At 39.6% G+C, this 23,692-nt stretch overlaps 1 protein-coding gene across 5 annotated transcripts in view; it reads right to left on the bottom strand.

The window, feature by feature from the left end:
- TNRC6B (trinucleotide repeat containing adaptor 6B) overlaps positions 1–23,692 on the bottom strand; it is a 125,026-nt gene that overhangs the window by 11,532 nt on the left and 89,802 nt on the right. For 3 of the 5 annotated variants that reach the window (XM_062492190.1, XM_062492192.1, XM_062492193.1), the window contains 13 exons: positions 21,338–23,668; positions 19,871–20,029; positions 16,745–16,923; positions 15,424–15,498; positions 14,014–14,059; positions 9,394–9,542; positions 5,666–5,791; positions 4,481–4,612; positions 3,843–3,938; positions 3,450–3,627; positions 2,942–3,076; positions 2,588–2,764; positions 447–530 (listed from right to left, as the gene is read on the bottom strand). In XM_062492190.1, coding sequence (XP_062348174.1) covers positions 447–530; positions 2,588–2,764; positions 2,942–3,076; positions 3,450–3,627; positions 3,843–3,938; positions 4,481–4,612; positions 5,666–5,791; positions 9,394–9,542; positions 14,014–14,059; positions 15,424–15,498; positions 16,745–16,923; positions 19,871–20,029; positions 21,338–23,668 — 3,867 coding nt within the window. The remainder of the gene's footprint in view (positions 1–446; positions 531–2,587; positions 2,765–2,941; positions 3,077–3,449; positions 3,628–3,842; positions 3,939–4,480; positions 4,613–5,665; positions 5,792–9,393; positions 9,543–14,013; positions 14,060–15,423; positions 15,499–16,744; positions 16,924–19,870; positions 20,030–21,337; positions 23,669–23,692) is intronic. The other 2 variants (XM_062492191.1, XM_062492194.1) reach the window with 2 other exon arrangements.

Raw genomic sequence — 23,692 nt, 5'->3', positions numbered from 1 at the left:
ATCAAAAGGTTAATGAATATACAAACAAGGCTCCAAGGATCAGGGGTATTATTGTATACAAACACATTCCCTCATCAATGTAACACTGGTCTGGAAAAGCATTTCCTTGAACTTCAGCACACTGGCAAATTTCCAAACTCTCCTTTAGAGCTGACAGTTATTATCATGCACATTCACCAACTCCTGTCTAAAGACATGCTCTTTTATTTCTAGGCAGTAAAGAAGACATGAAATGCATTTCTCTACTGGCATTTGAGAGGTCCTCTGAAAAAGCTGAAACGTAAGATTATTGTGAAAACCATGACAGACACATCCATGCCAGTCTGCTTGAAGTATGACTGATCTTGAATGGGAAAATTACAGTCTAAATATTACCTAAATATGCAAGTCTGTGCAACATAACCAAATCACATAGTTCTCACCAATGCAGCAAAACTTGCTCTCACCTCCAGCTGTGATATCAGTTTGATTGGGCACCACTTCATTTATCTTTGAGCTGAACAATATTGCTCTCTTGAATGGCAGAATTTCTGCAGCAGATGGCATTTAGGAGGAAAATGTGAAAGGTCGAGTCAGGGTGAATGCTGAGTGACCACTGTTTTCATTCAAAGGAAAAATGTACCTATTTCAAGAGGTTTTCTCTTGTAAACTCATTTTTGTTGACAAAATGTTAACATTTTTTCCAACACAACGAGTTAGAATTCTATCTCCATGCCAGAAACTGACCTCATCTACAAGCTTATAGAGAAGGACCTAGAGTGTAAAGTCATTTTAGGTCTTCATTCTTCATCAGGGCTCTTGTGTTGTTAAGATAGATCTTGATTTCAGTTGTCCTTATCAATGATGTCCCTAGGTTAGACTGTGAGACAGCTCAAGTGGCTGATGGTTATGAAACAGTAACTTGTCCCAGCACCCTATGGATCTTGTAAGAGTGGAACAGCAATACAGCAATAACTGAATAAATGCCACCTGCCAAAGCCCAGGATCTGTTACATGAGGGCTGCCATCATAGTCTTGGGCTACTCACACAAGACATAAGGGATGGCACTGAGGACCTCAGTGAAATTTTATGCTCACAGTTTGTGAACTTCACCTATCCTCTCACAGCGGTGAGGCAGTCAGCAACAAAAAAGTTTACTTACCACTGACAAAGGGACTACAGGTATCATTAGAGAAGTTCTAAGATATCAACAAGGGGCAAAGAGTAGCTATGCAGCTTCTCACTTCTGTAACACTTTTGCCACCAAGAGCCTTGCCAAAGCTAGTGGCTGCTCCAAATCTTGGAAACATGGCAGAGTTGATTCTCATGTGTCTTGTAATATTCCAAGCAGTACTGTGCTTCTTAATGTAATACAAGGGAATGGTGACTGAGTAAACAAGTTCAGCAACAATGAGTCTGTGAGTGAGATCTGACAAAAGATTACATTCTGGAAGTTTCTGGCCTTATGAACAGTAACTCCACCCCAAAAAGCTCCATACTTAACAACCAGGTTGACAGAAGTGTAACACAAATACACCTGTACAGAATGCAGTGAGCAGTACAAAAATTTGTGAATGTGCAGATGTTTTTGAGATAACTAATTCTTTAGCTCTGTTAGTTCATCAGAAGATGCTGTCTTGCTGGAGCTAGACACTGAGGGCTTCCCTCAAAAATCTTCAACTACATTTTCTAGTTTTCCTGCAGTTCTATCTGTCACACATAGATTCCTAGGCTTTCTGATGCAAGGTCTGTGCTACTGTGCTTTACCCAAGAGATGCACCTGGACTTTTACCTTTTTGTGCTCATGGGGATACACAGCAGAGGGTTTGCAGTTAGTAATGTTTTCTTGGAATGCAACTGTCTTCTAGACAAGAGAAAAATCAAAGCACCCACTATTTGCTGAAGAGCATCGGTGATTAATCGGTGTAACTTCAAGGACACCACTCTGTTTAAATGAATGCTGCATATAGAAAATTACGTGTGCATTGAAATATGTATGTACTTTTCCTAGAGAGTTTTCTAGCTGAAACATGAAATTCTGCCAGTTAAACTAGAAAAATTGTGCACCAGCCTGTCATCCCAAAAGCAAGAGATTCTTGCCACAAGCCACAACATTGCAACACTCTTCTACCTTTTATGTGACATGAACAAAGGTGAACCACAACAGTGTGGTGTCCCAGTCATCACAAAAAAGCCCCTACTTCGTATCTTTTTCTGATTCCACACTATCAATAATTTTTACACTGTCTTAGCACAATTAAGGAATCAGTACAAAAGAAGGGAGATGGTGTTGTGTATTCTACTAACAGATGTTTTTATGAAAATTTCTGTAAATGTAAAGTCACAAAACCACAGAAGATGGGAGTTCACCTAACAAAAACTAAACACTACTCAGGCAATCCAGCAGTTAGTTCATATTCAGCCCAGCGTTTTATATTGGAAATTAAGCATTTATGTTCTACTTTAATGTAGAAGAAATTCCAAAACCAAGACAGGCCAAACCAGGCAAATATTTTCTTTGCAATGGTTATTTAAATAACTATGATAAGGAGAGGTTCAGCACATCTATCCTAAAGCGAGAACATGACCCCTGCCCTTATGTAGTACCTGGAGGCCAGCTGGCATTGCTGGATTTACTTCCGATCTTGTTTGTTGGTGGAGATTTGGCAGGTAACCAACTATCACCAGCAGGGCCTGCATGGCTGCTGAGTGGGTCGCCCTGGATTATGTCAAACTGGTTGTAGGGCGATCCTCCACGAGCCTTTCCAGGGGGCACTATTGCACCTGCAGCATTAAAAACATACATTCACACGCAGGAAAGGTAGAGATCTTCAGGAGTATGATATATTAACACAAAAAATATTTAAGATGCATACTGGCAAGGCAAGACAGTTTCATCTAAACTCTTTCACCTCCAGCAACATGCTCCTATGACAGCATTCCCAAAATTCCCCTTCTCACCATTTTTGTGCATATTGGCATCTTGTGAAGCCACAGAGGGCAGCCCTTCCATCATAGTCCACTGCTTAAAGCGGGATTCTGTTCCAGCCTCTTTCCCTCCCACCATGCCATAATCCATGCCACTTGAGCCAAAGCCTGTAAAACAAACAAGCAAAACACCATTGTCATCTGGTTAAAGCACCTTTTAACAGAAAGTCATTGTAATCATAAGAAAAAGGTGGGGAAAAAAAAATCAGCAGTAAAGGGTATGTTCAAGGGGCATCTTCTAAATTAGTGTGTTAGGTCAGTATGCCATGACATGCTTTATTCTTAGGTTTGCCTTCTTCTCATGTAATGAAAAATAATGCAATTTGAATCAAATTTGACACTTGCCATAACCTTCGCTCTAATGCTTATACATGAAGGACTTATTTCTGGACCCAGACGTAAGTGACTAAAACACAATTACCATATTAATAGTAGGGAAGCTACAGGCAATGCACGAAACCTCCTTCCACAGAGCACTTACCACCTGAACCGTATCCAGGTATCTGCCCTTTGGTCTGTAAATCTGAGAGACCCACATTCAAAGGATTGGGTACCATGCTGTCTAAATGTGGCTTGGGCCCAACAGGGTGGGATGGTGAATGCTTCATGCCAGGCTGCCTCTGCTGCTGCTGCTGGAGGGCACTCACCATACGAGCAATCTGCAAATGAAAGAAAAAAACCACTTCATCTGTGGTATACTGGAACCTATTCCAGTAAACAAAGAAACAGTGAATTAGAAGAAATCCAAAAGACCCTGCTCTCCATAAAGTGCAATGTGAAAACAGCAGATGTTGTTACTGAAGCCAGCACCATCTCTGCTGCAGACTGCATTTCCAGCACACTTCACATGATTGACAGAAACAGTGTCACACACCTGTTGCTCCTGCTGCTGTCGCACAGCTTGAGATAACTTTCTCTGGCTCTGTAACAGCTGTTGCTGCTGCTGCTGCTGGAGGAGGAGCTGACAAGCCTACAAGAAAAGTGGGGTTGGGAAGAGTGAAAATACAGAACTCATCAAGCAAAATATAATTGCCAGGAGCTATTCACTAGCAAGTGCTTTGCTCAGAACCTAGGTAAACTGTTTCTCATTCCACTCACTCAAATAAAATGACAATGAATGCATCAGAAGAATACCACATCCTTCACTTAAATGTTAAATGTTTTTAATTTAACATCGTGCAACAGAATTACTCGTACCTGCTTTATTACTATCACTATGACTACAAGACTGCAGAAAACTTCATTAAAAAAATCAAACAACTGCTTTCTGTACAAAAAAACATGGCTTAGAGTCATTACTAACTCACTGTAATCCACAATGATAACATGGGCCTATTTGGTTTATCTGCTGCCTTCTAGGCAGGGACTTTACGTCCCTATATAGCAAGGAGAGAATACTTGTACAAAATAACATCAATAGAACAAAACAGAATTAGAATAAGCATAAAAAGAAAACTCCTTCAGCAGACAATTTGCAAAAAGTCTTGTCTCACAAGATTACTAGCTACTTACTAATTGAAATTGGGGAATCTGTGGAAGCTGGCTCAGCATGGCAATCTGTTGTGGAGAAAGCTGGGGGCCCATATTGAAAAGACCAGGATTCAAGCCACTGTTGGGAAACTGTTTGAGCATGGAGGCCGAAACCTGCACGGAAACCAGTTACATATCCTGAACACACTGCTACAAAGAAAAGATGAAGTACAAGTATTTCTATAAAGGAGCAAGTATGACACCAATCTTCAATGGCATTCTAGGAAAGACATGACGGATTTATTAACACATCACGTTTAAACATGCACCATCTGTAACCTGGGCAGAGTGAATACCTCACTTGACTGACAGTATACAGTATTACATGTGCAGATGCAGACACACACACAAAGGCTTCTCCCCCAACCAATCAGGTGCTAGAGTCTGCACTAAATATAAATGCTAATATATATGCAGCTAACCAGTAACCAGAGTACTGCATTATCACATTAAAAACATACTGCTTGACAAGGGAAAAGAAAGGCATTCAGGCAGTCACTGGAGTAAAGAAACAGCGTCTCACAGGAAGAGTTAATCTCTTTGTACACCGAATAAGGTATAGTAGTAAAAGACAGGAGCAGGTGGAGAAGAATCCCCCCATTTCTCCCTGCATTATCAGAGAGTTACACCAAGACAATTCAAAAAAACTCAAGAATTATTCACCAAGTCCAAAGCCAAGACTAAACTCGTACATTTGGAGAGCCTGAGGTCTTAAGTTTAAGCTCTTCAGTGCAAACGTAACATGCAGTTCCTTAATGAAATCTCTCTTTTGAGGGGGACAGGAAGCACATGACAAGACTATTTTAAAAAAATCAAGCAACGTGTCACACTTCAGAAACACTTTAAGCTTTCATGTTTATTTGTTCTTTTTAAAATACTTTGCAAAAGCCTTTATAAGACACAGGATTGCCAAATCCACTTTTGAGGTTTAAAAATATTGGTAGCGAGCATTTATCATCAACTGCCTTGGAATAAGATGGAATGCTAATGCTTCTGCACTGAGTTTTAAGTACTTTAACTATGAATTTTAATGGTTTTATCTTATTTAACTTTTCCATTTCGTAACATCAACTTGAGACTAACATAGGTGTGTAAGTAACCTCAATGATGTGCTCTGAAGGCTGTAGCTCTACTTTTACAAGCAATCAGTTGCTATAAATTCCTTACCTGGGGAGAAAGGAATTGGGGAGGCACTTGCGCCCGGATATTGGGGGAAGGATTTAGTGGCTGCACTGGTGTGTGCACGCCCCTCGATTGTGCTGTGCTGTTTCCAAACAAACCATGATTGCCACCCTATAAAATTAAAGCAGTAGTGAGAAGATGAATCTTGCAGGATAATGGATTTCTATGCTAGTAACTACAGATCAGTAACAATGAGCCAAGTTACTGATTTAAACAGAATTCCTTTAGAATTAGAGACATTTGGCTAAAATCAGTAATATTTTACCTGGGTTAAAGCCACTGTACACTTTTGAGATGCAGGTAGTTTCTACTCTAACTCGGAAGTGTCAAGTAATACTTATCTACTTACTTCAAAACATGACAAATCTAATGTTTTAGTATTTTGCACTTTATGTATTGGGAAAAGGAAACTTGGAGTACAAACAACAAACTAAAAACTCCATTCCACTGGTTTAAAAGCACGGCAAGACTGTGTCAACAAGAATTCTGGTCCCCCCCTTTAGAGAAGACAGGTACTTTTCCTGAGTAGGTTGCTGAGATATCATGCACAAGGCTATTATTTCCTCTGCAGGCCTTTCATTAACTGAAATTTGTATTCTAAAATAGTATTAAAATTTTTTCTTCGCCATGAAAACTTAAGCATTCTGGATTTGGAAACTTTCCCTTCCCTTTTCTCCCACTAAATTTTCAAGTAAGAATAAGAATTGTGGTTTTTTTTTTTTGTTGTTGTTTGTTTGTTTCTTTCAGTGATTTATTTTTTAACACAAGGATACTTGCTGTTAGAGTTTTTAAATGAGAATATTTACTGATATATAAGCAATTTCTGTAATAAACCCTAAGGCATGAAAAAGACCAAAGAAAATTTGTGATTATGTTTCATGATTTCAGCCTCTTGAGCAGACCTTTTTGGCACTATTTTTCGAAAAAAGCGACAAGAAATGTTATCAACAGTCTCCTACACTAAGACAGCTACAGCAATCTCCTGCTTCTAAAAGCTGAAGTTCATACTCCAAAGCATGCTTATGTGCCATGAATTTCTTTTCAGTCTCAAGACCCCCAGAATTTCCCATCTCCTGCTGTCTATCAGGATGTCTGCGACCCGCAGACACCTGGTGCTCTCAAGAGTGCATTTTCCACCCCTCAGCCATCATTCCCCATTCTGCCTGTCCATGCCAGCACTGCTGCACCCCATGTAAGTCCACCATTCTTCCAAACTGAGATTGTGCAGGCCATCACTAAAACCTTTCCTTCCCTTACATACCAGGATTTCATAAACCCTATTATAATACTGTGCATAATACTCCTACCATTAATACTGGGCATCCTCTGCTATCCTTTTGTTCACACACAAGTCTCTCCTCCTGCTTCTACACTGGCAGCACTATGGTCTGCCTCATTCATCTGCACTCCCCTGCATCCAAATTACCTTCTTTTTCAGAAGCAACACCTAAGCATGCAGGAAGACACAAAAAAACTGCAAAAGACAAGAGGTTTTAATTCTGGAAACAGCTGCCTGAAGTCAACTACACATGAAAATTTTTGAGAGGCCTTGTAGCTGTAGCTACACTTCCAGCCTTCACTATAACTCCACAGAGTTCTGCACACTGAGATCAACAGCATGCCTGCAAATTTGGACTAATCTGATGTTCAACACCGTGTCACATAGAAACAAAGACAACACAAAGAAACACCATCATGTTAGGCATATGACTACATAAGCTAGACCAGCTGCAATAATTAGGTACTATTCTTTCATTTCCTAGTATTCCTAAAATATTTTCTTCTAGAATAATGCCAAACATAATAGTCAGAAATTCTTCCGAACTGCAGTTAATCATTTAACTCCTTCCCCACCATTTCCCTGTACACAAAAATATTGCTAATTCACGAATTTTTAAAGGCTACTAAATCAATCCTTGATTGATTTGAGGAAGGGAGGAAGGAAGAAGGGAACAGGCGCAATGCTAAATCACTACATCTTTTTACAGGCACATTTCTACATACAAGGTCTTTGAGTGGAGTCTGAAAAACTTCAGTGTTGGATTTGATGAGGCAAATCAACAGCCTCTGGCTGGGTTTTAAGCCAGCAACGAAAATAAAGGATACCACTAACTTCACAACTTCTGAAAAGCACATCTACGCCTGCTGCTGCTGCAGTGTGATTTAGGAAGAGGCCGACAAAACCAGACCGTACGTTCTGATGCTAGGAACCAAAGTGGACTGATTCTCAATGGCCTGAGACAGCTGAAATTACCATTAACAATTTTAATCTATTCAGCAGAAGAACAAATGCAAGCAACCAACTAACCAGGATTAAGCCCAGGTTGCAGCCTTATAACAATGCATCTTATAAGGTGGCCTGCTTACTTGTCTAGCAGCGAAGTTTTGGGGACTGAGCCCTGAGCCGATTGCCCCAAGGCCGACGTTGGATAGTGTGGAACCAGAGGGAGACAGCTTGTAGCTGGGAGAAGGGGAGAAGGGAGAGCAGGGAGCCTCATCCCCAAGGCACCCATCTTGATTGGAGAAAGGCAAAGTCAGCTGAAGCAGCAGTTAGCCAACAGCAGGAGTTGGTTAGTGAAGCAACAGAATGCAAGAGGAGAGAAAGAGGGACGGTGAGTGACTAGGAAGAAGCAAAGTTAATTTGTAATAGCAGTTACAAGGACAAAACTTCTGATTCAAACGATCACTTGACAATTAAGATTATCTCCTTGGACCAAAGTCTTAGGTTTTCTTTTTAAAAATACATTTTGAACTTCCATTAAATTAGTTTCTGATAGTGGCTATTACCACTACAGAAGCAAAAAAATCTTGAATGAATTCCTAACGTTAGCACACCTCTGCCAGTATAATTTGTTAGGAAACACATTAGCTTTGCTCAGGGTATTTATTAATTATGCCACCAGAGGGAGTTGACAAAACTGCTTTTTGGCTTGTGATACCAGAATGGAGGAGTTAAAAAATTCCTAGACAGTTAACACGCCTACCGAATTTTAAAAACAAATTTGTTTTCCATTTTACATGTGATAAACTATATCTAAAAAAAACCCAAAACAGCCCTAGAGCATTCTGAATCTATTGGTCACTCTCCAATTCTTAATGTGAAGCAATTAATATTTGATAATAACAGTGAAAGCTTCTGTTTAAAATAGGCAAGAATATGAAAGAAACGCTACCATAACATACAACAGATGTCACAGAGAAACAGATGTCATATAGAAGCTTACAGTACATGGACATACAGCATAAGGGGTTGTGGAATTTAGAAAGGGTGTTTCCAAAAAATGCCAGACATGAAATAAGAAAAAAATTTAGAACACTGATAACTGGTTGATACCTAAGTAAATGTAAAAGTATTCTTTTACAGTAGATGACTGTAGTTAGTAGTCAAAATAATCATCTTGATGAAACCTATAAGGTATTTCATTGCTACTGGTAGTTTACCCTTCCAAGAAAAGAGAGAGGTATTTCTGTTTAAATGAAAAACAGTCCATTCTAGAATAAAAAGCCTCACTCTCTCCAATTTAGTTTGCCTATGCATACCTGACACCTGTTTCATACACACATTTATTCTACCAATACAACTACCCCACACCTTTTACTACTCAGCTCAGTCAGGGTTATTAAATTTTTAGCACCTGCAGAGAACTAGGATAAAAAGTGGGATCATTGAACATAGAGGTTGATATTAACTCGTCTAGAGATATTTTTCTCACCTTCTCAAAATAAGGCCCACTATCTGTGGTTCCCATGTCTTTGGAATTAGGTGGACGGAACCCAGATCGATCCTTTCTCATCATGTCATTAAAATCCCCGAGATTCACGGTTCGTTTATCTACCTCAAACTTCTTATCTGGGAGACCACCTGTAAAAAAAGAAGAAATCAGTGCAAATCATCTCTACCATGTTTCATGACAGCAGGTTCACAGCCGAAGAAATCATCTCTAAGATCATTACATGTCTTATAATTTAGCATAGCTACTGTTGGTATTAAAAGTGTTGAAAAATTAATGTAGGAAGTTTCATTTAACAGTGAACATGCCAATTTACTTTATAGAGTTAAATGTGAAGTATATCTCACAATTTATGTACAGATATAAACATACACTTTTTATCTAATTATGTTAACTAATACCTAGTTCTCTATGTCTCCCAAAACCTGCACTGTTATTTTCTGGGATTCAGTATGTAGAAAGACCACTATTTGAGTTCTCCATGTATTCTACTTAGCCTCTGCTGAGTTTGACATTGAGAGATTGTTTGAGATAATTTTAAAAATTTGGTCACATGCACATAATTTGGTCAAAATTCTCCTACAGTCACATGAACTTAACTCTTCAACACAAGACATCAATTGGTATATTGTAACTTCAGACAGACAACCAATCTCCCTTAGCTGGCACACAGTAACACAACCCAGAACACCATTCTCAAACACCCCCTAAAGTCTCTTGATTGTTTAGTCAGTAACCTGATGGAGTATGAGATGTGAGTAGCAGATGGCCAAACTGAAACATACACAGTGAACAAGACATGGACTTTTTCTAAAAGCTTTATCAACAGCTCAAGAACTGACTGGAACAAGTCTTCTACCTTCCACACTCAACTGTTGCCAAGTCAGATTTTTCTGGGTCATATGTGGCACCTGTAAGCTATCAGATGCATATTGCTGTGTTGAAGTAGATGGAAAACATTTTCATTTTAAATTGTGTAGGTGATAGAAATGAGATTTACTGGTATTTTTAGTTTTAAGGAATACTGTTTAGTTAGTAGCAGAGACGGTCTTTCCAAGAATGGTTTTAAAAACATGTCAGCGCGATTGAGAACATCTGTGACTTTTCCAAAAGAAGTTGGTGATAGACAACCTATCCCTACCACTGGCAAAACACTAAACTTTTATCAGAGCAGACAGCTAACCACTTCAACACCTTCAAGACACTGTTCCTTGAAAAAGCTTCTCAAATCCAGCATCTCTTCTTAATGTCCAATTCCAATCTATTAATATTCACAGCTATGCTAGAGCCAAGAAGCTATGAAACTGAACACTAATTGCATGGGGTTTTCTTACCTGCACAGTTTTCAAACCTGATCCAGCTTCATCCTCTCAGATGCCTTTATCATGAAACAGGTATGACAAATAACCTACATATCTTAGCTTGTAACTGCAGTCATACTGACTTGGATGAGCTTGTGGTTCTCTGAGCCCTTTCTAACATATCCTGAAAGCTATGACTGCCTCTGGAAAAGCAGTCACAAAGTGTCACCCACAGCTCAGTGCTGTCAATACCTACTTTTATCAATACATCAAACCACTGCACACAATGCCAGCAATGTGCTACTAAAAGGCTCATGTGCTCTAATTCCCCACAGGAAGCCCCGGCCATTAGTTGCTTGAAAAGAAACTGAAAGCGAGGCATAATTGCATCCCTGTCTGAAATGAAACTGGGTCAATGCCAACACAAGATGACTAAGCCACAGAAACACCCTTCTGTGTCTCTGGTTATCCTGATGATCCAATCAACTCCTCAAACATTGCTGAATGATGCCTTGTAAAATACACAGAGCGTTAAAAGAGCACCTCTGAAGGCTTGAAGCACAGATTTGCATGTCACTTAGTGCTGAGGCAGCTGCTTAAACATCAGTACAAACAAGGCCTCACTGAGAGAGGTGATGGCATTCCTTTATCCCATTCACAAAAAATTCTAATGCAACCTTGAAAGGTGTCATGTGAGTCTTGTCTTTTGAACTTGTCCACCAAAACTATAAATAATGCAGAGGGCTAAAGAATAGCTTTACCTTATGCAGTACAGACAACTGTCAAAATGTGAGAAGTTTGAATTACCCTCTATAGTAGGCAAAACCACTTGTGTATGAATAAATATGAAGCCCCGAATTCTCTACGTGCAAAAACATAAAATAGGTTAAACCTTCTTAATAAAAAAAGACCCTATCTGTTCTTAGATTTTTCCCACTATTAAGAGTTGACAAAAACACTGAAAAATGCAAAACCAAACAAGGACTTGGAAGATGATGTTCACCCCCTAATGTGGGAAAATGCTTCTATTAAATACATCTCCCCCACCACATGCACAGAGCTTAAAGAAAAAGAAATCTGAATTCCATACAAAATTATTTAATATGATCCTGCACTGGGAGGTAGGAGACACAAAACATTTTCCAACAAGAGAATCAACATGGTGAAAACAGACACACCCAGTGGGGTAAATAACCCAAATGGAGAAGCCATACTGATTTTATACCTTTACCATAAATTTACATCATACAAGCCTATTGAGTAACCACATGCACTTAGATATAAGCTACAGCTTCGTAACATATTTACAATAGCCAGCTGCATGAATTACATTTGAGTAAATAGAATTTTTAAAATAATTTCTCAGTATTTAAGGTGATTTGAAAGTTCTCTGATCTGCAGAGGTTTTAACTAATACATTAAAAAACAGACAAAGGTGATTGTCAAACAGGGAAGAAGAAAATACAAAAGATTAAAATGGTTCTGACAAGCTACTTGACTGCAGCAAACTTTGTATCTTACAGAATAGGAGATATTTCAATGGGGAAAATAAGTTCTAGCCTATTTTCAAAGTAGGCAAGCTATCCATTAAAGAGATTTGATAGCAGTAGAACATCTGCCTCTGACATTATTGATCCATCTCTTTTCTGTCTTTGTCAGTAAAAAAAAGTATTACTCTAGCACTAGAAAGAAAGGGAACGTACTCTTCAAACAAGAAGACTGAGACCAATGTAGTAAGCATTACTACATACTGATCATACTACGATGATCAGAGCCAAGGTGCTCCAAGCATACCAAAGCCAAAGTTTTCTTTGACATATGTGGTCTCCAAGTACACATTTATCCATAAACTAGGAAAACATCATGCTGGCAGTTATCTGTCAGAAGAACATGGTGTGTTGTAATCTTGAGTGAAAACCAGTTGACAAACACGCCTACCTCATCAATAAGTCCAACTTCTAAAGTTTAGAAGTCGACCTGGGCTGGGCAAAATAGCTTAGAGCTTTCCACAAACAAATGTCACAAGCAACAAGTGCAAAACTGCTAAATACAGAAGTAACAGAAAAGCCTACAAAGATCTGTTACACTCACAGGCTTTGAAACAATACAAGCCATAATAAATGGCTCTACCTAAGACCAAGGGATGCCACCATAAATGGGCACACTAAGCTTAAAGAAGTGCAACATATCAAGGTAAAAGACACAGCCTTTCTGCACCCTTTCACAGGATATTCTGAGCAGCAGTCACCTCCTCAGAAGCTTTGATGGCCTTAGGGTCTTGGAAAGTTCCAAAGGATCCTACAAAGAACTAAGACAGCTACAATCAATATAATCCAGGCTACCATCCTCTTCATTTGTACATGCTTAGATATGTTTATTGCCAGCAGCATCTGAAGGCAGGTGAGAACTGAACACCTGTGAAAATGACTGATCTCCACCTAGACATTCTTTAGAGAAGCATAAAATAAAAGCAGAGATTGAATTCTAGAGAGGATCTATCAGGCCAAACTGGAGAGATGAAAAAAAAGTTACCTTGCACAAAACTATCGTACCATATAAATAAACATTTTTATCATCTCTTACTGAGATCCTTAACTACTTCAGAGAAGACAGCAATTGTGGGAATAAAGAAGAACTGAAACCTCGATGAAGAGTGATAGAAAATTAAGAATGCAATGGATTCTAATATAAGAGACGCTGCATCTGACTGGCTTATATCAGAATACCAAATCCACACCTGGTATTAAGATGCAAGTAAGTCTTGACTACCACAGCTCTATCTTTGGTACCACACAGACAATGATGCTTAAGCTGTGTAGCAATTGTAGTGAAACTGTCCAGAACATAAAATCTAGTTCCACTGAAAAGTAATTTCTAATAGCCTGAGGCATGGAACTGAAGAAATCAATGACAGAAAATTTTTTTCCCTTCACATCACCTCCAGGAAGCTGTACTAAATGGGATGTCCTACTGGGAGGGGGGGGAAAACAGTACTCTTCCACCAAATGAAAAATGTTTTCACTTTCTTGAAACAGTAACAATGAATACAAACTTAAAAGATTAAAACAGTCTTAAAAGATGTCTCTGTCCCAAGTTACAGTTCTGCTCTGTACAGGTATATATCCCACTCTTGCACACCAGAGTTAAAGCTTACAGACAAGACAGAGGATGTTTTTTACTCTACCCTTATGAGGATTGCTAAAACTAAGGATCAAACCCTTCCAGAGTACAGCATGTCATCATCATAAAATACAAAAAATGGTCTCATATTTCAAATGCACTGAAATTAAAATATACATACCTACAGACAAGTCCATCTTACTGCCTGGAATGTCATCAGTTTGACTCTGAGGGGGAAAAAAAAAAACAAACCACAATTCAGTTCTGACTTCTATTCAACGCTGAGAAATATTTCAGAAAGGTGGAATGCCAGAAGAACATTCTTGTGCTAATAAAAGTTTTGGTTAAAACTAAAACTGAACACAAAGGTTTCTGATATCACCTGTGACACACCTTGCCTCAACCCCCTAATGCTGTGTGTGGCAAGTTTACCCATATGAAACCAGACACATGAATGCAGCAACAGAGAAAGATGGACACAGAGCAGCTCCATAAATGAACCTCTGGCCTCGTGTTCCAGTGGTTGAGTGACAAAACACTGAAAACAGTGGCCAAAATGATAGCTCATCCTCACGACCTATCAAATCTTGAAATGTGCTGCCATGGGATTCCTCAGTTGGCAGTCTGGGACAGGGTGTTCCCACAGCTTTCAGAAGCATCTAGTGCCTAGCAAACTGAATTAGAGCTTGGGAGCCAAAATACATTGCAAACAAATCCTAAGCATGTCAGTGTCAGCTTGTGCAGCCCTGGACTTCCCCCGCAAACTTTGCATTATCTTCTGCTAGTCAGAGTTACATAGTATTCCTGCTTCACAGGATGACAACTGGCACAATATTCTGCAAAATATTACAAATTGTCTGAAGTTCCTTAAAGAAATTTTATATAATTATTTTTGAAATACTTCCCTACAGCTCTGGTTTTTTTCAATGATGTGATATTTATTTATTCACTTTACCAAACAATCTCTACTTATGGATTCATAATGAACTTTTCTTTTTTTCTAAAAAGACCCTGCTGTACCTCAAATGTAAATTCAGCCAAGACAGACACAGAACTGTAAATCTCCTTTTCTGATAGGTGGCTGAGATTTAGAATGAATACCTTGGACTTATCACAGATGTCTGACACTAGAGAGACAGGAGCCTCTATATTGAGTGCTATGAACAGCATGTTAGGAAAATAAAATTTAAAAAAAACCGAAACCCAAAAGCAAAGCAAAAAAACCCACCCTACACCAAAAAAAACAACAATCCCCACGCCCCCAAACCAAACAAACAAAATCAGAACACATATCCTCCTCCCAAATCAATTACTTGCAAGGAAACTGTAACCTCAGAGCAGGGGCCATCATAAAGTAACTTTAGGAATCAAAGTAGATTTGGGAAAAGTCATATTACTTTTATTAGTATTACAAAGTAGATCAAATTTTTTCAGATAAGCCATTCTGAGCCAGCTACTTCAGGCATTATAATCAACATCCCAGCATAGCAGATGCAGACAAGTAACTGTGAAACAGTTGATCTTTTGACTTATTTAAAGCTTACAACTTTTTTCACAAAGTTGGACTTTCTTTAAAAAAAAATTTACTTACTAGCAAGCCCATATTTGAAAACTGTTTGGATAAAGGGTTCATCCACGAATCACTATTTCCTCCTTTTAATGCACACTAAAAAAAAAAAAGAGACAAAAATATTTTTAAGATTATTAATATAGTAATACAAATAGTAATATAATATTTTAGATTCCTTAAATTCTCCTTTATCCTTGAGATGTGCATGTTTAAAATGAAAATTCTGGTATCAGAGAAATTAATCTCCTGAAAAAAAATTACCTTATTTACATATTTGGAAACATTTACCAAATACTGTGTCTTGTACAATTGCTCACTGTTAGGTATTCCAAACTGCTTGAACATTGTCATGTAGAATGTTTATCCCACCTTCAGTTTCACTCTGCAATCTGGAAAGCTTTGTCAACATGGCTTATTTTTTCCTCTGTTACAGTTTAATACATTCTTTACTCCAGTGCATACAGAGGAAGATTTCTTCCTTGCCTTGCTTCCCTTTAGCACAGTGTCTCTTGCACAGGCACTGTGCTGACCAGGGTCTCTCTTTAGCCCTAGTGCAATTTACAGATCATCAATTCCAATACTACACAGTTCAACAGCGAAAGCATTTTCAGTTGTTTTGGTGGTTAAAATAAAAAAGCTTTAAGTGAGAAAAAAGTCCCAGAGAATAATTTCTGCAAAACAGGAATTGTACAACTCCCTACCATATCACAATAGTATTTCCACGTCTCAGGAAACTGCTCTGCCCTGCCTTTTGAATCTGCCCTACCTACTTCATGAGAAGCAGACACAGCATAGTCCTTTTAATATTAATACAGTAACAAGTGTTACTGTACTACAAAATTTCAATGCAAACAAGCCTTAGAAAGAAATTTACTCAGGACTACAGCCAAGCTCCTGCTCCCGTTTGAGGCCAAGTGTCAACAACAACAAACACAAATCAGGCATAAATCCAACAGTTGTTAGAAATAAAAAGCTCATGTGCCAAAGGGACTGTGGAATCCAAACTTCAGCAGGCTATGCAAGAACAAGAGCAGCAGCCTAACAGGAAGATGTGTCAGCAAGAGAAGGGAAACAGCCTTGGGATACTTATTTGCTTTTAGTAATGGCTGTGCAGCTGACAAACCAAAAGAATTTGACACCTACTGGAAGATTTATTAGTCATAACAGGTGTAATATATTAAAGCAAATCAAAAAAACCTCTGATTTTTTTTTACACTAGTTTAAGAGGCACCTTTCTGTAACTCTGCAAAACCTTCTTAAAAAATAACTACATAATGTTCTAATATATCAGTCAGACTGTTTTCAGACAACACAGTAGTAATGAATCATTCAAGCATTTTACCTTCATTTGTGTTTTCTTTCCTCCTTGTCCCCAGCTTGTTGAGTTGTGGGAGGAACTGCTTCCCTGAGAGCCTGCTGTGTTCCAGACTCCTCCCTCCTCCTCCTCTTCCCAGCTGGAATGACGTGTTCCTGTCACTGGCCCATCACTCTCTCCCCAGCCATCTTGCATAGATTTAGAACCTTTAGGAAAAGGGGGAAAAAAAAAAAAGCTCAAAAGCAGTCTACAATACCATGCAGCTGGTGATGTGACACTGCAACATTAGCTGAGATCATCAGAATCCCAAAGGAACTAAAGAAAAAAAAAATAAAAAAATGTGTCTTTACCCTAACAGCTGTAAAAATTTGTGCACTAATCCCAAAACCCAAGAGATTTGGTGGCATGTCATGTTTTGCAACTATTTTAAAGAAATGTCAAACCTCTAAAGATATAAGAGCAACAGGGACCTCTTATACAGATACAGCTGCATTTAAAAGGCAACCTATTATTTCTGAGTGCAAATCAAAGCCTTTGAAGCATACTCAACAAACAGGGGTGCTGAAGACTCTGGTTCAGGTGGTTTATCAATTATTTCCTCTTTCACTTCAAAACCTCAATACTCCCCTTGTCCTATGCTCTTCCACAAAATTGCAGAAACAAACAACTTCTAGCTATATCAACAAAGTAGAATCTGAAGGCAAGGACAGACATTGTTCTCTGGTACAAACAACATTAAAAGCAGTTTAATGCAAAAAAAAAAACCCAACAAAACAACAAGAACAGCAAAACCAAACCAAAAAACCCCCCTCTACTACAAATTCTATTCCTGACAATGTTACTAAAGAGACTTACTAGCAGAGCTGTTTAAGTACCCCCCCTAAGCTTCACTGTATCAGTTCAGACTTTTCCCTGTTGGCTTCTTTTCTGCCTGTTACTCTCTAGCATCATCACACAACTTTGAATTCTAACCTTTACTAACAAGCCATCAGGAGCCCAAGTCCTCACCCTGTCCACTATCCAACTGTTCTTCCTGCTCTAACTCTTCCTTCTTCACATTTATTCCTGTTTGTTTAGCATTTATCTACCTAAAAAAATATTTCCACCATCATCATTATCTCCTTTGCAATAACAAATTTTTTAACGGTCTGGGGTTTGAGTGAGGAAATCAGGAATAAAGACATTAACATACATAGTGGAAAGTCTGAATATTCAAAAAGTCCAGAAATGCAATTAGCCTACCATGGGGATCTCAACCCAGACCAGAATGAAAGTAAGTACAACAGCATTTTATGGTGATTTGAGAGATACTTTAAAATGCATTATAAATAAACCCTCAAATACTTCAGTTGAGACAGCTTTTTAAAGTCTGCTTAATTGGGTACTGAGGGCTGCTTATGAAACATACTGGTCCTACTGCAAAAAATCTACCTCTTGGTCCTTTAATCATGCTACTTACACAGAAAAGGCTACAGTAAAGTATTATGACTGCAGAGTCAAAAACACAATCTGAAAATGTTATATTGGTTAGTCCCTGCAGCTTTAATTTATTTCTGGTGACTATGATACTACATGACCAGAGATGATTTTTCTGCATTGACAGCTCTCTAGCACTCATGAACACCAATCTAGACAATGATGTGAAGACGACTTGTCTGTATGGCACCGGCTTAATTTTTTGCATTTGTTGAGTAAGGAGGTACCAAGGGCTACAGAACACAAATGAAATTTTCAAGATTAAAAAAATATATATGTATTACAGAAAACTGAATTTGTTCCTATTTCTGGCAGAATATTTTTATGCCATGCTGGCAGAAGTACGTAAATCTACTTTTTTTAACAGGTGGATACTGATCTATGCTTCCTTCTTTGGCTCCAAACTCATTATTTTCCTTTTCTGATCACAGCTAGTCTGTATCTTGACCCTAGGTTTTGCTGTAGAGTTGGGGACAGCTCACATACAGAACAGCATAAGTAGATTGTAGTTCTTTATGGCACACATACAGACCAGTACAGTAAGCAAGTGACCACATATAGTCCTGAAAGACAGTATTAAGCATTAATGAATCAACAGAATTTTCAATGGATCAGTATCAGAAGTTCTCATTTTGGTCATATTTAGCTGTCTTTTTATAGATAGAAGAAGACAGCCATCTAAAATCAGCTTAGCATCCTAAAAATGCCAAGTCTATGCGGCAGGCATGGGAAGCCTGTCATCCACAGAAGCCTGCTATAATGATAACTAAGCAAGCAATGACTTTTTGTTTCAGAAATGGCCAAACAGTTTGCTGTTGGGTCATTCTCCCTTCCTCCCACCTCAATTAAACTATCTCCACAGCACTTCATTTCAAACAACTACATGTTGCAAAAGCAACTTCTGGGATGGAAACAGTTTTACAGTGGAACCACCAAGTCAAGTTCAGTAACACTTGCGGATCATCAGCAGTTCCTACAGGAAACTTCACATACAAATGTTACTGACTTTGGCAATAACATTGCTTTTGTTTGTTGATTTTTCCTTAAAAAGAGTGAAATAAAAACTACACAAGCAACTTACATCATCAAGCAGAATAGCCACAAAAACTCGTAATATAGCAAAATTTAAACTTTGAAGTTATTATCAAAATATTTCAGTATCTTATTCACAAAAGACACTGCAGTAGTCATTTAGGTTCTACTACAAAGTGCAGCTCTTAAGAGCCACAATTTTTCTCACTTTTACAATTAAAAAACTCCATTCAAGGCCAAGTTGCATTACCAAACCATAGATAATCATGTACTGGCCTCCAAAGTTAAATTTGTCAGAACTGTGCATGCCTTTTCCTGATATCATCAGAAAAAGCGACCTATCATGTAACAAGTAGGCAGCCAGAGAAAAATACACATTCCCTTACTATGTTTCAGCACTTCCAAAATCATTTAATTGCTTAATTAGGAAATTTTTTACTATCTTAAAAGAGAAAGTTCCAGTCATTTACAAACACTTAATACTCATCCATCAAAATCCTATAAAAACATTCAACACTGTTTTCAGGCCTCAGATACCAACTGCTCCACAGATGACCTACGTCGAAAGGCCGAAGACACACATTTAAAAAAATAAAAAAATCTCCAAGGCAATTGTAAAGAAACTGGTCTCTGGCCTATACTCACTAGATTTCATGGCATTCGGGGCGGTGGAAGGTGCATTCCCCCAGCCTGTAGTCGATGCTCCTGTATCATCTACTTCACCCCACCCGGGACTGGTTTCATTTGGCTCACCCCAGGCGGACGTACCATTGTCTGGAGCAGGTGGAGTGCTTTTGCTCCAGACTGCACAAAGGAGAAAGAGGTTTCATTACAGACCATTTAGGCAATGAATTGTTTACTGCAGTGCAGCACCACATCATTAATCTGCTGCTTCGTTCTTCTTGTTCTGGCTCTTAGTAGCGTGGGTGCAACGGAATTGACAATTGTTCACAACAAATTTAGAGAGGGCACTGACCTCCAGGGATGAAAAGGAAGATAATGCTATGATGAGTAATAGTCTTCTCCCAGGTTAAATGTGAACCCCGCATCTAATACTGTCCTCCTGTCGTGAACTTTTGTGACTAATTACAAGCATCTAACTTAGGGGTTTTATATACCGAATGAAAGGTCATATTTGCAGTACATATTAAATCAAGATAGCATTCTTTAAAGCGTCTTTGAGTCAGAGGAAAAGATTACATAACAAGAATTTCTTAATACATTTCCAGGCTATGAAACTTGTTCTTGTCCTTATTAAAGAAGAAACTATTTTTCCAAGTATTCTTTATCATACAGCAAAGCCAAACTTGACTAAAAAACTGTCACAGAAGTACTCAATTTCAAGTGTTAACTGAGTGTTACAGAGCAAAACGTTTTTGACTAAAAATAAGATCTTCTGCCCATTTCTCTAATAACTAAATATCAAAAATAAATTTAAATATAAAAAATGCTATTTAGTCCAGAGAAAAGGAAGCTCAGGGAGACCTTACTGCTCTCCACAACTATGTGAAAACAGGCTGTAGCCACACTGGGGGCAGTCTCTTTTCCGAAGTAACAAGAAATAGGACAAGAGGAAATGGCCTCAAGTTGCACCAGGGCAAATGGTTTCACATGGATATTAGGAAAAACTTTTCACCAAAAGGATTGTCTAGCACTGGAATAGGCTGCCCAGGGAAGTAGGCAAGTCACCATCCCTGGAGGTATTTAAAAGACTTGCAGATTTTGCACTGAGGAATATGGTTTAGTCATGGACTAAGCAGTGCTGGGCTTATTAAATTTATTGCTGGACTCAGTCTTAAAGTTTTTTGATTCTGTAATTCAACCTGTTCTTCAGTATTCAAATTCAATATGCAGATTTGTCAGCTAACAAATATTTTCTTTTCCTGGCAAGGTGACCAGATTTCTGACCAGTTACTGAAACACAACAAGCAAAGGACTGACAGATTCAAATTTTAAAGACGCTTTAAACGTAGAACCAAATATTCAAATAAGAATTTGGTCTTCTTTATAGAATAAAACTATCAGGAATTGGCAGCTACAAGCATCTCTCCTATGCACTGAGGTTACAAGTCACATATGGGAGTTTGCTGAAGAAAGAAATGAGACTAGTACCTGATGCTTGTGATTTGCTAGTCATTGGAGTAGGCAGGCTCTGCTCCCGCGGGGCCTGTCCTCCTTGTGAGTTCTTGTCCCACAGATTCACATTCTTGTAGTTATAACTGCTAGGATCTCCCCATGCTGAAGTGCCATCATCAATATCCATTTTTCGACTGATTGACTGTGGAGAAGGTTCTTCCCAGCCACTAGGCTCCTCTTCCTTGGGGGCAGCTGGCTGTGGTCCATTGTTCCAGTTTGGGTTCGGAGGCCGCCCATTACTTGGAGTTTGGGGCGGTGGACCCCAGGAACCAGAAGACTCCTGCTGTTGCTGCTGGTGCTGTTGCTGCTGCTTGTTCCAGGAGTTGGGCTGTCGACCCGTCTCGTTCCATGTTGAAGTTCTTTTACAATCGTCCCATCCACCCTTTGAAGCAGAGCTTGTATTTGCACCATTACCCCAAGTTCCAATCTCATTTTGCCCACCTTCACCCCAACCAGACACTGGCTTGTTTCCTGCACTTTCCCAGTTACTGTTTTTCGTTTGGTCAACTTCCTCTCCCCAACCGTTCTTCCCAGAAGACCATCCTTGATTGGCTTGCCGTCCACCCCACCCCTGATCTTTACTAGAGCTGTCATTCCAAGAGGAGGACGATTTTTCTTCTTGCCTTCCTCCTCCTCCCCAATTAGAAGAATTGGAGTTCTTATAGTCATTCCATCCTCCAGTATTTTTGGGGTCCTTCCACTCCGTTGGGGTCGAGAGCTCACCCCATCCAGACTTGTTTTGATTGCTTTGGCTGGGTACATCGCCCCAGCCCCCTGAGTTCTTTGTCTGTGTGGCAGAGCTCTCCCACCCCTCAGTTCCTTTATCAGACTTCCCCTCGGGCCGTGGCATCTCTTCAATATCCCACACAGTATCTTGCTTAATTTGAGTCTGGCCCCAGCCGGTGTTGGAAAGCACTCGGGGGTCCAAGTCAGTCCTGCTCAGCAAAGTCTGCAGGACTGCCTGGCAATCAGGATGCGTAGGCCTGTATGATCGGCGTCCAGAATTGTGACTGTCACTACTTCCTGCTTTGTGGTTGCTTCCAGTGCTTTGACCTCCAACCTCACTTCCCGCAGAGCTGGAAGATCTTCCCCAACAGGGAGCCTGGGAATTGCCTTGGTTTTCAGGAAGAGGGTGGCCTTTTTGATTGTCCCATGCTCCAGTGCTAGAATTTGGTTGGTTTGGACCACTCCACTCTCCAATCTTCAGTTCATCAGACCCAGACAGCTGTTTCCATTCTCCCTGAGAGACCCCAGATGTTAATTTGTTCCCTTCACCCCATTTGCTTTCATTTGCATTCTGAGGGCCAAAGTTCCAAGACCCGCCACCCGTAGACCGGTTATTGTTATCCCAAGAATCATTTCTTGACCCATTAGGTTTTTGAACAGAAGCTCCTTTCCAGGAGTCCTCTCTATCCTTTCCATTGTTCCCATGGTTTCCAGAATTGCTCTGCCCAGAGACTGTGTCAGTTCCAGAAGACCCCCTAGCTGTACCCCAAGATCCAACACTCCCAGTCTTTCTTTCTCCAGTGCTTTGAGAAGGGGTGTCAGTGCTCCTGGAAGGGTTCCCCAAGCCCATTTCAAAGGGCATTCCCTTATTCTCCATAGGGTTTGGTGAACTTAAGTTCAAGGAGTTAGTGTTTCCATTTTTTGGTCCATCAGTGTTATGAATTTGAGCCTGTTCTCTGCCAGAGACAAAGTTAACACCCGCATTTTCCATCTTTGACTGCTGTTCCCTAGAGGTCTGACCTACTGTGCTAATCTGTGCATTGGAGCTACCACTATCAGATTCCAGAGTTCCTTTCCTAGAATTGCCCTCTTGAACCAGTGCTGGCCAAGCAGATGGGTTGCTATTTGGGTTAAAGTTGCTGAAGCCAGAACCGGGACTGATTCTGTCTTGTCCACTCAAGTTCCTCCAATTACCTAGTCCATTGTTACTCTCGGCAGCAGGGTTGGAAGATTGAACAGATTTAGCCTTGGGATCAGATTTCCAGGCCCCAAGATTACATTCGTTTCCAGCGCTTCCAGACTGGCACTGGCTTCCTTTTCCTTTGTTACTAGTGGTGCTTCCTGGCAGAGTGTTCTTCTCCAAGCCAGGGTTCGAGGCACTGTTGTTATCGGTGGTGTTTTCGGAAGAAGACTCAGCATCTTTGCTGGCAATACAAGGCCACTCTTCCATGTCAGACCCGTCTACAATCACCTTGTCCCAGATGTGAGTTGGGTTGGCGTTGGTGCCGCTGTTGGAGGAGGCTCCAGGACCCCAAGTGGAATTTGCATAATTTGAAGCAGCAGCACCTCCAATTGCTGAATCTAAAAGAAGGAAACAACAAAAAC

This window comes from Cinclus cinclus, chromosome 4 (genome assembly GCF_963662255.1).
Source record: "Cinclus cinclus chromosome 4, bCinCin1.1, whole genome shotgun sequence".
Taxonomy (NCBI): domain Eukaryota; kingdom Metazoa; phylum Chordata; class Aves; order Passeriformes; family Cinclidae; genus Cinclus; species Cinclus cinclus.
Note: the sequence above shows the minus strand (reverse complement) of the source record. Positions and strands in the feature narration are given on the sequence as shown.